This window comes from Leuresthes tenuis, unplaced genomic scaffold, assembly GCF_036924035.1.
Source record: "Leuresthes tenuis unplaced genomic scaffold, fLeuTen1.0.hap1 SCAF_24, whole genome shotgun sequence".
Classification (NCBI taxonomy): domain Eukaryota; kingdom Metazoa; phylum Chordata; class Actinopteri; order Atheriniformes; family Atherinopsidae; genus Leuresthes; species Leuresthes tenuis.
In genome coordinates this window covers 17075354-17091343 of record NW_027325378.1, presented here as the reverse complement: position 1 = coordinate 17091343, position 15990 = coordinate 17075354, and the positions used below count along the sequence as shown (strand labels likewise).

General features: G+C 43.4%; 2 protein-coding genes across 4 annotated transcripts; one reads left to right on the top strand and one right to left on the bottom strand.

The window, feature by feature from the left end:
- Positions 1 to 142: 142 nt before the first annotated feature.
- ngdn (neuroguidin, EIF4E binding protein) lies at positions 143 to 3827 on the top strand. The gene is made up of 11 exons (XM_072378166.1): positions 143 to 174; positions 448 to 507; positions 999 to 1070; positions 1452 to 1589; positions 1672 to 1756; positions 1870 to 1922; positions 2023 to 2140; positions 2340 to 2514; positions 2670 to 2823; positions 3570 to 3633; positions 3733 to 3827. Exons 1-11 carry the CDS (start codon positions 154 to 156, stop codon positions 3750 to 3752), a joined length of 960 nt encoding a protein of 319 aa, XP_072234267.1. The 5' UTR covers positions 143 to 153; the 3' UTR covers positions 3753 to 3827.
- A 554-nt stretch (positions 3828 to 4381) lies between these two features.
- On the bottom strand, positions 4382 to 15678 carry pabpn1 (poly(A) binding protein, nuclear 1). 3 transcript variants are annotated; one of them, XM_072378964.1, is made up of 7 exons: positions 15202 to 15678; positions 12751 to 12859; positions 11240 to 11307; positions 10519 to 10625; positions 9766 to 9853; positions 9252 to 9403; positions 4382 to 5120 (listed from the first exon to the last, which is right to left on the bottom strand). In XM_072378964.1, the coding sequence occupies exons 1-7, from the start codon at positions 15334 to 15336 to the stop codon at positions 4925 to 4927; spliced, it is 855 nt and encodes a 284-aa protein (XP_072235065.1). In that variant the 5' UTR covers positions 15337 to 15678; the 3' UTR covers positions 4382 to 4924. The 3 variants fall into 3 exon arrangements, with proteins under 3 accessions (XP_072235065.1, XP_072235067.1, XP_072235066.1); XM_072378966.1 differs by lacking the exon at positions 15202 to 15678 and adding an exon at positions 14761 to 14876; XM_072378965.1 differs by lacking the exon at positions 4382 to 5120 and adding an exon at positions 5756 to 6301.
- Between the last annotated feature and the right edge of the window lie 312 nt (positions 15679 to 15990).

Genomic DNA, 15990 nt, shown 5'->3' with positions numbered 1-15990 from the left:
ATAACTAATAATAAATAACTTTTTGTTCTTTGCTGCCTAGTGTTCGGTTATTTGTACCATCTAAACGTTAACACTTAACCTTTCAACACTGCGGCGGGTTTAACGAATTCATTGTTGTCGCACGGCGGCTTCCGTAGATACAGTGGAATCAAAATGGCTGCCTCTGTTGACAACGTGAGTGGCACCACACCAGCTATCAGTTAATAAGATATTTATCTTATGCCCTTGCTTTGTGTTTCCGTACATTCTGTTTTTTTAATGTTTGTACTAAAACCTCGGGTTATAGGTAGCATTAATAAAAGTGAGGGGCGTCGGTTTTTACTTTTTAGGCCCAAGCTAACCGGCTAACTAGCGCCACACCACTGTTCCTTAATGCTACTTTTCAACGTGAGTGAATGTTTACAGACAGAAGCGTCGTATTCTGATTGTAATTTGATTTTCTTACAGGATTTAATCGACAGTGATTTACCCAAAGCTGTTCAGCTGCTGGATACTCTGACAGAGCAGGTACTACAACCGCACGGTGTTTTTAAAAAAAGTACTTTTGTCTAATTACCCCTTAAATCTTATGTAATGTTCACTAAGGGATATTCTCTAGGAGTTGGTGTGTGGTCATAAATATGAGTCTTTTCGAAGGACCTCATACTCTATTGATCATAAGAGAATTCATTCGCAAGCACTGGTTTGGTCTAACATCATTAGATGATTAATAGTAGGAGATAATAGTAGATAGGACCATATTTGTCTGAGAAATAAAGGGGAGTGGAAGTAGCCTCTAAAGGCGCATGTAATGGAAGGGTCTTTGCATTGTACTTAAGTGCGGTATACGAGCAACTGTACTAAGCTGCTTTAGAAGCATTATAACAGAACACACCAAATGTGTTATCATTGTCCTGTTAGTTCTGTTAGTTATTTCCTGGCATTGCTCCGGCTGAGACGGCAGCGATGGGTAACAAGCCTCCACAGATGAACGATTGTTTTTTGTTTTTTTACATCAGGTGGTCTCAGTCACAAGTCATGTCCGTGAGCTGCTCTCTAAAGTCAAAGATGGGGCCTTTAAGACGTCAAATGTGAGTAAAGACGTTGCCTGGGCGGTTTTCCCACAGCGGTGTTTTTGTGTAAACTGTCTGTTCGTTCCGCGAACGTTGATCAGTATTAATAGCAGTTAATGTTTAATCATTTTGTTCCTCCTGCTCTTATCAGACATTTTGGGGCTGTAGTTCCACAGGAGAGTCTCGATCTTCTGTTTTTGTTTTATGGGGAGAAAAAAAAAGTCAAACAATAGATGGGGGTTAGTGAGGGAGGAGCGGTGGACGCACGTGACACAGTTTGCGCTGCGCTCTTTTCCGCCCGGGATGTTCTCCGTCACCGCGCACTTTTGAATGAGTTCAGGTTGCAGCTTATGTCTCTTCTTAGGTCCGCTCCTCCTGACTCTCTGTCCCCCCCTGCAGGGTTTGTCCTTCCTGGACCTGCGCTACCACCTGCTGCTCTTCTACCTGCAGGACCTCACTCACCTGATCAGCATCAAGACGGAGGGAGGCAAAATAAAAGACAGTGAGGCCTTGAACAGAGCGGTCACCATCAGAACTGTAAGACGGTCTGCAGCTGGTCATTCTGGTCTGTCAAGGCAACATTTTTATATGGTGTCTTTTTCGCTTCCTTTGTTTTCAGCTGCTGGAGAAAATGCGACCCCTGGACCACAAACTGAAGTACCAGATCGACAAACTGGTGCGCACAGCCGTTACCGGTACTCTCGGTAAGACGGAGAGGGATTCCAGCGATCAGATTTTAAGTTCTTGGCTTTGCATGAAATGCTTAGATGTGCAAGTTCCTCCGTACAACAGCTTCTGACGCTTCTGTTGGTTTCAGCTGAAAACGACCCGCTGCACCTGAGGCCAAATCCCGAGAATCTCGTCAGCAAAGTACGTTTTTGTTGTCCAGTTTGTCGCGATCAAACTTGATTCTCGGAGCGCAGCATATTGTGTCGACTGTAAATACTTACTTGTGTGGCTTGTCATCCAGCTGAGTGGATCCGAGGAGTCTGGAGATGAGGAGGAGAGCAAGGCAGCCTCAGAGAAGAAAGCAGCCCACTCTAGTGGCAGGAAATATGTACCACCGAAGATTGCCCCAGTGCATTATGGTAACATCAATTCTTTATTGGATTAGATTTTGCCTGCTTGTTAAGATAAAATCCGAACTGCTACTGCCTTTTAATTCATCTTTATTACCGAGTAGAAGTTTTAATGTTCAGGATGAGCTTTGCTTTGACTCTTTTGGTAGTAGTTTAGAGAAGACGTGAGTCATTAGGATAACACCCTTCGCTGATTATTTTCCTTCAGATGGTGACATGACGGAAGCGGACAGGAAGAAGGCGCAGGTGGAGCGCCAGCGACGAGCCGCTCTCAGAAGTTCTGTGATCCAGGAGCTGAGGCAGCAGTACAGCGACACCCCCGAGGAGATCAGGGACAGACGAGACTTCCAGAGCGAGCGGGAGAGCCGCGAGGAGCTCCACAGGTGCGCCGCTTTTCAGCTGACGAGGCTTGGTGCACGCCGTGTTGGTTTCCGACACGCTTTGTGTTAGATCTCCTGCAGTCGAACAAGCCTTCGTGGCAAATGTTTGACGCAGTCTGCGACTCCCAGGTGTTCTGAACTATAACCGCTTCCCGCAGGAAAAAGTACGAGGAGTCGATGATGGTGCGTCTGAACGTGCCAAAGCAACAGAAGAATGCCAGGAAGAGAGGCATGATGGGAATGTCCAACCAGCTGCGCGGCATCACACACTTCAGTGACATCACAGCTTTGACCGGCGGTGAAGGCGCGCAGGTGAGTACTTCAAGGAACTTTAAAGACTGCTGCTGGGAAGCCTGCAGAAATGACTCAGCGGTCAGAACGGTAAACGCCCCGTGTGCAAAAGTCGCCGCGCACAAAGACTTGAAGCTGGAACTGAGCACCGCATGTCTGTGAGTGCAGATGTTGCTTCTTTTCTGTTTGCTTCAGGAATATTTGGACTTATTTGACTCAGGTAGAGCAGGAAAGCAGCCACTGATTTTTTTTTTTTTTTAGAAATGATACACTATATCATTTATTCTGACTGCTGTCCAACGTGGGCCTGCAACAACACACAATTAAGACTGCTGCGTGTTTTCAACAGATCTTTAACTTGAAATCGCAGTACATTCCACTCGGGTATAGTGACTCATTTGCCCAATCATCACTGCTGCTCTGTGCTTCCACGGGTTTGGCTCGCTGTGCCCGTTGGCTCCTGTCTTGATTCTCTTGTCTGCTGTTATAAAAAGTCCTAATGAGTCGGACTCATGACTGATCAGCCTCTTGCTGATAGTCTGCTCCACTGCTTCCAGATGTGGAAAAACCCTTCAGTTAAGTGCATTTAAGAGTTGGAAAAAGCCATGTGCTATGTTTGGACTTTGTCCTGGGCACTGGAAGCCGTAAATAGATGTTGCTTTCAGGCCTCTCTGTGTGTGTGTGTTGTGAGTAATTGCTCGCTTGCTTTTATTAAGGTCGCCTAATTTAGCTTTTAATCTGCTTGTTCCAATCTTTTATTTGTACAGGATGGCGATAGCCTTCGACCCAAGAAAAAGAAGAAACTCATGAAGAAGACAACCAAAAGAAAAGGTAACATTTAAATGCCCACATTGTTTAATAGATGATGTAACTAACCTATTTTTTTCCCCATTGGCCCTTATTGTGTTGACACATTTTTCTTCTCTGCAGCCTTCAAGAAGCACAGATAGATCAGAACGGTCAGAATACCCAAATGGCATCAAGGTTTCTTACTGTGTAAAAGGAAAATTGTTTTTTTTCTTAAGTCTGGAATAAAATCCTTATAATTCCATTCCGTTGTATTCATCAATCATCATTAGAGCACAAACATGTTTCCTCACTTCAAGACAAAAATGCTAAACTCAGTGAAGAGATTTATGAATAACTGCTGGACAAATAGCCAGATGTTGCCGAGGCTTAATGATTACCGGGAGCTGCATGCTCCACTGGCCACAGCCGCAGTGTAGAACACCAGTTCATCAGCGCGTTACGTAAAGTAAGGACTGCATTCCTGCTCTGCCTGAATGTATGAACAGGCTCAAACATTTTGATTTCACCACAAGGACAGCACAGATGGAATTTCATTTAAAAGTCAATAAATTAAGTTTGCGAGCGGTTCAATTTTACTGTAAAACTCGATTGAAATCGCATATTACGCGAGTGGCGTAACCATCAGAGCTCAGTGATGTGACAACACGATTCAACGTTACCCCCACATCTGACATTACAGGTCGATTTAAAATGGTTTCTCAAACGGAACCATCTTTCAAAGCAGAGCTGTACCCCGTCGCTGGGATTAAGAATGAACTCACACAGACCATCCATTTTTACACAATGTCTTTATTTTTTTTTTCTAATTACAGACTCATGGGTTAAAAATAAAAATTAAAAAAAGCAAAACATTTGTTCAAACCCTTCCTCCCCTTTCCAAAAAAAAAGAAAAAGAAAAGAGAAGTCTCCACACAAACCCCCGCCCCCTGACTTTCCCCACCCTAAAACAGCTCCAGCCCACTCCTTTCATTTGATTAATAATCAATACTGTTGGCTCATCAGCCCTCCTCAGACAGCCGTGACTGCACTGCGCGTAGTCGGAGAAAGGGGGCACCTTAAGGTCCGCACTTTACACCCCCCCAAAAATCACCCCTTGCCTCTGGTCCTGCCTTCCTCACTCACGCAAACTTGCCTGCCTGACACTCAGCTATGTTGGCTTCAGCTCTCTGTATATAAATCATGTGTTGGGTTGGCTGCCTGTTAAGTGCCATCCGTTCTGCAGTGTGCTGTTGTGTGTGTGTGTGTGTGAGTGTGTAGGTTGACGATGTGTGTGTGTGTGAGATTTGAAGTGTGAAAAGGACTAAAAGCATCATCAGCGTTTGCTGTTGTAGTAAATGCCCCCTGTGGCGGGCCTGTGGTCGCCCTGCCCCCCTCCCCCGCCCCCCCACACCGACAGGATGGGGTGAGTGTGCATAGCGGGAGCAGAGAGAGACAGAGATGCTGCGGAGACAGTGGGGGGGGCCGGCGCCACCTGGGGAGGGGTCGTCAGCCTCCACTGGTCCTGAAACCTGAAACGACAAGAAGTGGTCTAATATACAGAGAGAGGAGGGGGACGGGGAGGGGGTGGAGAGACGGGAGACAAGGTGCACAGGGGGAGGGACGGGGCTGGGGAGCACGGAGAGGAAGCACAAAAAGAAAATAAAAACACTTGTCCAACCAAAAAAATAAATAAATGGCCATGCTGGATCTGAAGGGTGGGGTGTGGACAAATGGTGGGGACATGGTGGCAAAATTAAAAACCCCCACCTATGAGGGGGAAAACACAAAGGGGTGCAATCTGTAGATCCATGACTGTCCAGAGATCAGTGGGAGAAAAAATAAACTAAAAAAAAAAAAGGGAAAGGAATTCATGATTTGATTAAATAAATCGAAGCAAAGACCAAACATGAGTCAAAATACACAGGGAGGGGGGGGGCGACGAGGCAGAGAACAGCAGACACATGAGGGGTTTAGAGGGGAGGGGAAGGGGGGGCAATGATATACTCCAAACTTAACACAACACTCAAAAGCTAGTGGAAGTAACACATTTGTGTGCGACATTAAGAAACAATAATGAACAGTATTTTCTCTTTTCTTGCTGAACTCCCCCTTGTTTTGTTTTTTTTTCTTATTTTTTTTTCTTTTTTCTTTCTTTTCTTTCCCCTTTTGATGATGGTGGAGGGTGAGTGGGTGGGCTGTGTTGGTGATGGTGTGAAAGCAGGAGGTCACAGCCAGACCAAAGGAGACACATCTGCAGCCTGAGATACCATCTTTCTTTTCACCCCACCTTCCCCCTCCCCCCAAAACTAACAAAAAAAAACCAACCCAAAAAACAAACAACAACAAAGAAAACTGCCACTGTATCCCCCCCTCCCCCAAAATGGCCAATGTATACCTTACCAGGGGTGACCGCATCAACCTCTGCACACGCACGCTCTCATACAATCTCACACTGCGGCCAGTCAGCCAGTCTGTCCAGAAGAAGGGTTTCCCCCCCCCCATTTTTTGTCTTTTTTTTGTTTTTTTTCTTCAGCTGTTTTCTTCTTTTATTGTTGGGGAAAGGGAAGGACTTTTTCATTGTGTGTGTGTGCATGTGTGTTTATTTTTTTTAACAGAACAGAGATGGGGGGGAGGGAGGGGTTGATAGTAAGGGAGTATTGGGGAGGGTGTTTAGTAAGGGGAATACCACGATGTTGTTCGCCCTCGGCCCCTGGAAAAGAGAGAGAAAAAGAGGGTGAGTTTTTTCTGTTTGGCTTAAGATGGACACCAATTTCCTGGTGTGATAAAAATATATCGATATGTATGTGTGTGTGAGAGTGTGTGTGTGACTGAGGGCAGAGAAAAAGGGTTTGAATTTCAGTCCTAGAAGTAAACTGAACGGGGACAAACTATACAAATAAGAAAATGAACAACAGTACGTTTAGGAAAATGTTCAAAAATCACTATTATATAAAAAAGAAAAAAGAAAAAGATGAGACATACCCTTAAAAAGGTATTGTGCGTTTGAGCTTTAAAGTCGATTTCTTACGTTAAATCAACGTGGAAGGATAGACTACAGTGGTGAAAGAAGCTGAAAGCAGCTTTTAAGAGAGGAAAAGTGTTTAATTTCCAGATACGAGGATAAAATGATTAGTGTGTGGGTGTGAGGGGACGGCAAAGGCACTCTCCCTCTTTCTCTCTCTCTGTCTCTCTCTGCGAGAGCCGCCTCTGGGGTCACTGTGGGGAAAGACCTTGAGGACAAACAGCACCACACATATACCCCCAGCAAGACACGGTGCACATACATAAACATACACACACACACACACACACACACACACACTGACAATTTTGGGGGGCATTACTTACAACGGTAGCATTACTGCACATTCAAAACAAACGCCAGGCAGCAGCAATCCTCTGGCACATCACCTCCAGCTTCTCACTCACACACACACACACACACACATAAACAGTAATCAGTGGCAACAACACAAAAAAGGTCCCACTGGGACTCAATGTCCAGTGGTTTGTAGGCGAGATGCTGAGGTCAGGCTGCAGTAATGAACCCTCGTTTCTGGGAGTGAACGCTGTAAAGCTGGAACTGAATGGGAAGATGTATGTGTTGTGCCTGAGTGGAGGTTCATGTACATGCAAGGACACAACAAAAGCACAAAAACAAAAAGTAATACTCCTTCAAAATCTAGCCTCTCTACTCCAGCGTGGGAAGGCGACAAAAATGATGTAATCCCACTACTTTTTTGCACCATGAGGACAGTCTCTTATATGCGATTGATCTGAGGTGAGCAAAATCCAAAATTTGGCGGCGTTATCCTTTAAAACCATTAAACTCTGCAAGATCAGGCCTCAAACTAACAGAAAACACTTGTTCTACTCTTGTTAAATCTGAACTTATGAAACAAAGGATATAAAAAAGTTGACTGCGAATGTGAGTTTTCTGAAATTAAAATCAGGTATTTTTTGGATTAGATGCCAAATCTCACCATCATTCAGTTGTAACTTTTGTGTTGCATGTAAAGGCTGTAAAGTTAAATTGTTAAACTCCTTTCATCTTCCCAATATCAATTGTTCTAGCAAGACAACTGCCCAGTAATATTAAGACTTTCACCAAGTTTTGCGAGACTCATTTTCATCAGAGCATGCTCAGCTACAGTCTTTGTGTGTCCTGTCCTGCGACGTCAGCCTAAATCCCAGCGAGTAAACTGGCAGGGTTACAGTTTCTTGGTATGCGTGGGAGTGGCTGATTAGAGTCTGACCTTGAGGTTCAGACATTTTCTCACACAAAAATGCAAGATGTAACCCTTTCTTGTGCGGAATCGATTCCTGGTACAAATAGAGAATAAAAAAAGAAACGTGCAATGAAACTGCCTACATAGGAGCTTAATAGAAGAAGCTGGCAAACATTGGATCATCATTGGATGAAGGCCTAACAGATGCTTCGCAGCAGCAATATAATCAAAAGCTCACATTTAAATTTCAGTGCATGTGAGAGGACGCTGGCGTGCCGATTAGCATGTTTGGCACCAACCCTCGTTTCTAAGGCTCAGTGAAAACAGGAAGGTTCCACAGATAGAGCTAATTTGTGAGGTTTCTATGGACGAAACAAACAAACACTTAATGAAGTCACAAGATTCTTAGTGAATTACTCTGATCAACAGCAGGATTTCTGTTGTTCTGTATGCACCCACAAGGTGAAAGACTACACTGAGTCCATCCAAACACCACAACCATCATACTTTAAGCCAGACTTCTGCTGAAACCCTGAAAATGTCAGGGAAAGGAAACCCAAATCTACTGGTTACTGACTACAAACATGTCTCAACAGAACAGTATAAAGATCCCCAAAGGAATAAAAAAAACTTCCAGTCACCACAAAGCTTGTGTGAATTACACTGAAGGCACTGAACCAAACAAAGCTCCATCTCATATAGACTGAATATAGAGCTTGGGATAAATAAGCTGAAGTGCACCAAGTCAGTTTGCTTCCTTTGAAATGGATAAAAGTGATGCAGCATGCAATGAGGCCCTCCGTCCCACAGCCTATATGGTCTGTATGTGATAAGAGATGTTACCGATTCATTAATGGATTAATCAAATCCATGTTGAGTCAGCCGTAATGCAGAATAACAACTGATGTCCAACTTCACATAATATTTATTCTGATATGTTTTGTGTTGTTTGCACGAGGTGCAACATTTATACACTGCCAATAATTCAGAGTTTTGACTTCTCATCAGTTCATCAAACTGTCTGGGTTACTTCTCTGGCCCCTCTTTACAACCCACTTAAGAGTCCAGATAGTTCTGTGTCTCATAGCCATTCCCTTTAAAACTCCAGTTTCCCCTCCATGTTTTCTTTTTAAATGTATAAAGTAAACATCAGTGATTCCATAATTATCTCTCTTATCATTTTCTTCCTGATCCCCTAAATACAAAACCATTTGAAGAGAGGACAGAAACACTAGCCTATGATGAACAGTGATTTCTATGTCCTCTCAGTTCTCTCCTTCCCCTTCATTCCAGCCTGTAACAGCAGCTTAGAACTGCCTGGTCTGGATGGTTTGCTCTTTGCTCTCCTTCCTGTCAGTGCAAACAGTGAATGGGAAGCAGTGCATGCGGGTCATGTGTTGTGAGACGTGAAGTGCCTTGATGACAGCTCACCTGAAGGCCCGTCCTCTGCCTCTAGGTGGTGTGTAGCCACTGTAGTAGCGTGCGCGTGAGGAGAAGCTACCGCCCCGTGATCGGAACCGAGCCCGTGGAAAACCGCGGTCTGTGGTGCTGATGCCTGGTCTGTTTGTTCTCTTGGCTCCCACCTAAAGACAGGGACAGTTAAATACATGAAAGAAAAAGGTGCTGCGACCGGTATCGGCCTCTGTTAAACTCACTCATGTGTCAACTATTTGGTTGCTGTAGTTACGGATCACTTTCTGCTCCGTTTAGATTATTTTGTAAATGTTCCACTAGTCCAGGAAGAAGAATTCATAATGATTCAACCAGTTTCTGATCACACGACAATGTTACAGCCGCTTGCCACCGAGACAGTCACATTGCCCTTTTCATTTTCCCTGACAGTGCCGTTACTCTCGCCACATTGAGCTTAATGTAAAAGCCAACAATCGGCAGTCCACTCAAGGGGTTGAAAATGTCAAAAAGCAGGAGTCCGAAAACTTCTTACCTTTATCTGTCTTCCTCTAAAAAGGGACTCATCCAAAGCCATGGCTGTCCTAACAGACTCTTTGTCTGCAAACTCAATGTAGGCAAACCTGAGAAGAAGAAAAAAAAAAAGAATCACTCAGCTAGAAACAAAGCAGAGGCAATGTCTTTTTACACAACTATCAAATAAAAATAAAGAAAGAAATCTATCCCATCACCCAGACCAGGGTTCCTACAGGTTTCTTCAAGTCAAATTAAAGTCTTTTTAAGACCATTTATATAAAAACTTAATACCTATTTCACAGACCTACCGGCAAAGATTTATTTTTTAAATTTGTTCATTTATTTCTCAAACAAATGTTAAAATGTGGACAAAAAAAAAAGTTTCAGCAGGCCCCAAAAGTTCAGTTCTTTTTTTTAAACATACTTATTCTTGTATAAGTATATACTAGTTATACTGACAGGGACAGTGTTCACCAGGATAAGCAACATGTTTGACACTGGTTCATATCTGGCAACATTTGCCGCTAAGCATTGGCTTTTTTTCCCCCTTTTTAAAAAACAAAACAAAACAGAACAGAACAAAAAACCCACCCAGCTCTGGTGAAACTTTGTTTGGACAACCTATTTTAGTTCTTAGATCTGGCTTAGTTCTTACGGGAAAATAACATTTTTTAAAAATTTTAAAAAAAATAATCTTTCTATGCATCGTTTTCTATTGCATATTGTTATTCATCACTGCATTCCTCAATAACAGCATAGTGTTGGTTATTACCCCTTGGGATGGCCTGTGTATTTGTCACACAGGATGGTAACTCTGTTTACTGAACCGCAGCCATGAAAGTGAGCCTCGAGCTCTTCTGCTGTGGCGCCGTAGTCCACCTGATGACAGAATATATAGATATGTTAAAGAAAACAGCATCACTAACACCTGAGCCTGAGCCAAAAAATAAGGACAATAAAAAATAAATAATTTCAAGTTTAGCTAAATGAGGACCTGGACGGTCAAATGCTGCTTTTACAAAACCCACATTACAGGACAGCAGCTGTCCTGCTTTTAACAAGCCAGCTTATTAAAGTGTCTGTAAGTAAAGGGCACCAGTAGGAGAGCCGAGCCTTAAATCTGAATCGCAGTGCAATCATGTTGCCTGGGTGCTTGGCCGAGTCGCCAACTCACAACTGTGCGGCAGGCTGACAGGAACACAAAGTAAACCGAGACAAACAGAAACCACCAAACCCCCCATGTGGCACTTTTTTTGTTAAAAATGGGATGACAAGCCAAGCATGACAGTAGATCTTATATGGGTTGTTTAAATAATCATACAGGATTTACAATACTAATTTTTTTAAAACAATGAAATATCCTGGATGGCTCTGGATACTGTGATTAAGTATTAAAACCTCTTCTTTTATTTGCCCTTCTTGGACACCACTGCATCAAGAATCAAATTGACAGCCAGGCCAAAATAGGATGTGCAAGAAACTGTGTTACTCACATTGCCGACATAAATAGACCTGCCATCTGCTTCCATCTTTTCCTCAATGGACATGATGACAGGGCCAACTGTACAGGAGACAGGAGGGGAAAAAAAAAACAATCAATGAAAGAAAGAAACATCAATCCGTTTCAGTTAAGACTAAAACCAAGTTAAGACAGTCAAGACTTTTATGTAAAACTACTGTGACCACAACGCCTTTAAGTCCATGACATAACACCAATGGATGGGTTGCTTTTCAAAAAGAAGGCAGAGGGCTACATTAACATTGTTTCATAACTTTAGAAACTGGAAATCTAAAAACTTATGGTGATCGGTGCCATTTACTGAGTATTTAGATTTATTCAGCAACATTCTCTCGTTGCATTGAATTTCTGCCACATTGTTTATTTTATATATACTATACAAATTGATTTTTGGAATGAAGGGAAAAACATTTTTACCTTTCACTTCTGGCTCTAATACACAGTGCAGTTGGAAACGTTAAATATATGATGCACATTTAAATGGCGTTACGGTAAGAAGTAAAAAATGGAATGAAAACATAATAATTGCAAGGCCACACACACGTCATCCCAAAACTGATTGGTTATCCAAGCTTGGAACGGCTTGGAATTGAGATAATTACCTTCAAGTTCACCACGTAGCCCTATATTTCTTTAAAAACTTATGTGGCCCTTATGTACAACGTGGTAAAAACATTGCTCAACAATATCACTGGCCTACAACCTTGTTTGTCAAAAGAAAGCCTCTTCTCCGGGTCATAAGCCTAAGCTTTCTTTATCTGGAAAACTACTGAACCATACTGGCAGACAGTCTCCGTTTTGTTCTGTTGGTCGAGAACTGCCTCGGCTGTTCAGGCATCCAAGTTCACTCCAGGATATTCGAGTTAAAGCTTTTTGCTCTTTTTGGTTAAGAGCGGTGGGTGTGTCCTGGTGCTGATTTTCCAAGTTATTTTGTTGCTAAGTGATCTTATGTTTGGAATGAACACTTGTGTCCTGCCCTCATCAGATCATCTGGAGGGTTTCTGCACTAACAGTGGTTTTGTCAAAGAAGCTTCAGACCCTTCAAGAAAATTATCTTTTACCAGCAGGCAGATTTGCTGGTGTGCTCTTCGTTGGAACTCAGACACAATGCTCCCAACGGAGAAATGCTGCAGGTCATTTACATTTTTACATGCCCACAACTCTTTTGCAGAAAAAGAATCTCCCTTTTTGATCCTTTGACAGCTCCTTACACTTGTTCGTATGCAAGTCAATCCAAAAGTCTATTCATTCCAGTTGCAATCTGTAATTTCCCATAAGTGAGCGAACCCCACCCCCCAAATGGAATTTCCTTGAAGTACACTGAAAAATACCTACTTTGGAGGCCCAAAACCACTGCCTTATGATAGTTATGGTGTTCTTCTGCTAAACGATTATTTGACTGCGGTGTAAGACAGGAAATGTGTCGGATGGGGAGAACAAACTGGTCGAGCACAGAAAAAAAAAAAGAAAACACCCCAAACAAACCTGGTGGAGGACTGAGATTCATCTGTTTCTCCACCTCGTTCTGCAGCTCCTTCAGCTTCTCTGCCTCTTCCTCCATCTCTCTCACCCGCGCTTTAATTGCCTCCAGCTCCTGCAAAACAGAACAGTTTAATCAGAACAGTCAGTCCGTCATGTGGACAAAATCAGACCAAACTGAATGCGACATACACTCTTAATATCTGTTAAACTATTCCAATAATAGGGATTATTGTCTGCAAATTTAATCGCTTTTGAAACAGCACCAACTTTACACAGAAGAATATTGTATAGGTCAAATGATATGGTTAACTCCTGCGAGAATGGTGTCACAGTACCATGACCTCAGTCTACAAAAACAGGGTAAATACCTGAATTGTTTCTACAAATACACTGTCTGAATAGTCCTACACCTTGGCAATAGTCGCACATAGTCCCATCTCCTTCATTTTTACAGTGTTCCCCAAAATCCTCTCTAAATTTGCCTCTTAACTGCCAACGACAACTCAGAAATCTGACCTTGAAGATATTACAAAGAGCGTCATTTGTTCTAGGTCAAAGTAATATGCACAATAATGACAAAAGTCACTGTTCATGAATAGTATTAAGAGATGCAGCACTAGATCAAAATAAATAAAAACTTTCGTTACAACATAATGCTCACCAAGTAGAAATCTATATATATACAAAACACAACTCTGCAATTGCTCATTTCTTTTGTTTGTGGATACAATATTTCAGGCTGTGAAAGGAACGTCCTGTTTACTGAGGTTTACTTTTTAATTGTGCATGTAAAACTTTCACATTAATCTTAAAAAAAAAAAAAAAACGTTGCCAAACACATTTGAAATTTAAAGGATGGGCCATGTAAACATTCACAGCAGTTACAACAATGAGATTTGAGGTGGGAAGAAAAACTTAAACAAACACTGCCCCGGAATAAATTAACATTCCCAATAGAGAGATGGCTGTACCCTCATGTGGGAGCAGACCCTCCTGTCTGACAGTGGTGCACTGCAGCACAGTGGGAGTCACTATAGCTTGATCCAGGGCTACTGCCTATGCTGACTGGACTCGTAGCGTAAGGGCTCTTTGTACAACTGGGCGCAGCGACACAGACAGACCATATCAAATTCAGATCTTCAAGCCACAGGGTGAATAAAGGGGCACAGTGACATGCGGCACGTAAAAGGTAATGATGGAAGCGTCGCTCCTTAAACCACTGCTACGTGCCGTGCAATCGAAAACATGCTACCTCAACAGCAGTTGACTTCCTACATAAAATATCACGAATGAGTGCAGAATCGTTTCAATAAAAGACATCCAGCAACAACACGTTGCGACTCGTATTTTTTGTCGCATATTCAGAGCAATCGCTTTCGCTCCCCTCCCCATTTTTTTCCCTCCTTGCTCGAGCAAAAACAGTGAAGGATGCAAACCCAGCCCCTGAAATACCGCAGCCCCTTTCTTCTGCACTGTATGCCGCCTCGCAACCTCGAACCCCACCTGAACACGCCATGTGGACGTTACCTGGGAATATGCACTCGTGTGCAAATGATGGAATATGTAAAGTGGACCGACTAACGCCGGTTGTGCATCTTCAGCTATTACACAGGGTACAACACATGTATGCCCCCTGATGCACGTTAGTACCCATCATCGTCAAAAATGATTAAAAAAAAAAAGATGGTCAGGTGCATGTCGGCCGCATCCACCCATGACTTTATTAAAAAAAATCTGCTAGCTTGTAAGTCAGTCAAATCCAATATTATCCGATGGTTTTGAATATAAAGCGCTGGCTAGCTGACGTTATTCCCAGTATTTTAAGGTTTAAATGTCGCAGTATATCTTCTGACAAGTCATGACGGTTGACAGATTCGCTGTTCATTTGAGGTGCAGCACTTGATGCTAACGTTAGCTTGCTGCCAATAGGTCATTCGCATGTGCACAAACCGGCTTGAACTGCTGCAGCAGCCAGTGTCACGATAAAACAAAGGGAATAAAAGATGATATTACCGTTAGCAGGTCGCCTTCTTAAGGAGATGGACTTGCACAGCGGTGGCTAATGGCGGCGGCCTGTCCAACGGTCGCCCCTAACAGTCTCCTGCATCTCCGTCTAGCATTTTTTTTTTTTTTTTTTGCGACGACAATTCGCCCCCCACCCCCCAACTGCTCGAGCTGCACTCTGGCGCAGAGAAACTGGCGTCGCTGTTGCGCCAAGATGGCTGCCGACACCACGCATGTCACCACCCAAGTCTACTGCACTGCGTGAACCACAATGGCGGTTAACACAGACCTGGCGACAGTAGTAACGCACACGGCATGTGACCCATGATTTGTGTAGGAGAAAAACGACAATAATTTGTTTTCCTGTTTTAACTAACTACTCCGTAGTGGTCGTAACGTGTCTTGTTAATCAAGTTGGCTCTCACTGCTGGAACAATGCCCTTCACTTACCGGGTCTTCAATTGCGGCCTCTCCCTCTTCTAACCCCGGCTCTTCGTCGCCGACACCCGGGTCTTCCAGCTCGGGATGTCCGGGGTCTGAATCTAGTAGGGATTCATCCGCTAGTCCGTTACCGAACTCCGCCATCGCCCTGTTCCAACTGTTCCGACGCGCCTCGTGGCTAAACCAACGTTGCAGGCCCCTACTCACACACAAGGGGGTAGAGTGAGCGGGGCGGCGAAAAGAAAAAAACGGCGGAAAACGCCGCTTAGTAAAGTTAAAATGGGGAATAAAAAGCTAGCTTCGGATAAAGCCACAACTCAATAGCATAACACGTAAGACAATCACTGCTGTTTCACTCGCTACGTTTAGGTAGTGGTCCTAATTCACGAAAAGAGAACCTAGTTTATTTACTTAAATGTGTATATAAAAAAAGGCGAGGACTATGCGCGAGAGCGGCGGCGTCTCTTCAGTTCAGAAATGGCAGCCAGGGGCGGAGTCATGTATCACTGCGGGCGTTAAACTCTCAATCCTATTCGTCAGCAGATGATTCTGGACAAACCTTTTTGGCATCTAGCGCCTTTCTATTGGCCAACTGAGCCGGAGATTCCGGTTCACAAATCTCATCATTTGCATTTAATTGGATTACGTTTCTGTCAATCGTATCTTTTCTCAGTCTCAAACTGGCCGAGCTAATTGTTCGGCAAAGAGATCCCGGTCACATTTTAGTAGTCGTGTCAACAATCACCCAGTAACTTATATTAAATAAGGTCACTGTCATAATGTCATTCAGTTTAAATG

Coding starts and splice junctions, on each gene's coding strand:
- ngdn (XM_072378166.1), top strand. CDS start 154: ATGGCTGCCTCTGTTGACAAC. Junction 175..447: donor TGGCTGCCTCTGTTGACAAC/GTGAGTGGCACC, acceptor ATTTTCTTACAG/GATTTAATCGACAGTGATTT. Junction 1,923..2,022: donor CCGAGAATCTCGTCAGCAAA/GTACGTTTTTGT, acceptor CTTGTCATCCAG/CTGAGTGGATCCGAGGAGTC.
- pabpn1 (XM_072378964.1), bottom strand. CDS start 15,336: ATGGCGGAGTTCGGTAACGGACTAGCGGATGAATCCCTACTAGATTCA. Junction 12,860..15,201: donor AGGCCGCAATTGAAGACCCG/GTAAGTGAAGGG, acceptor TCTGTTTTGCAG/GAGCTGGAGGCAATTAAAGC. Junction 9,404..9,765: donor TTAGAGGAAGACAGATAAAG/GTAAGAAGTTTT, acceptor CCCTGTCTTTAG/GTGGGAGCCAAGAGAACAAA.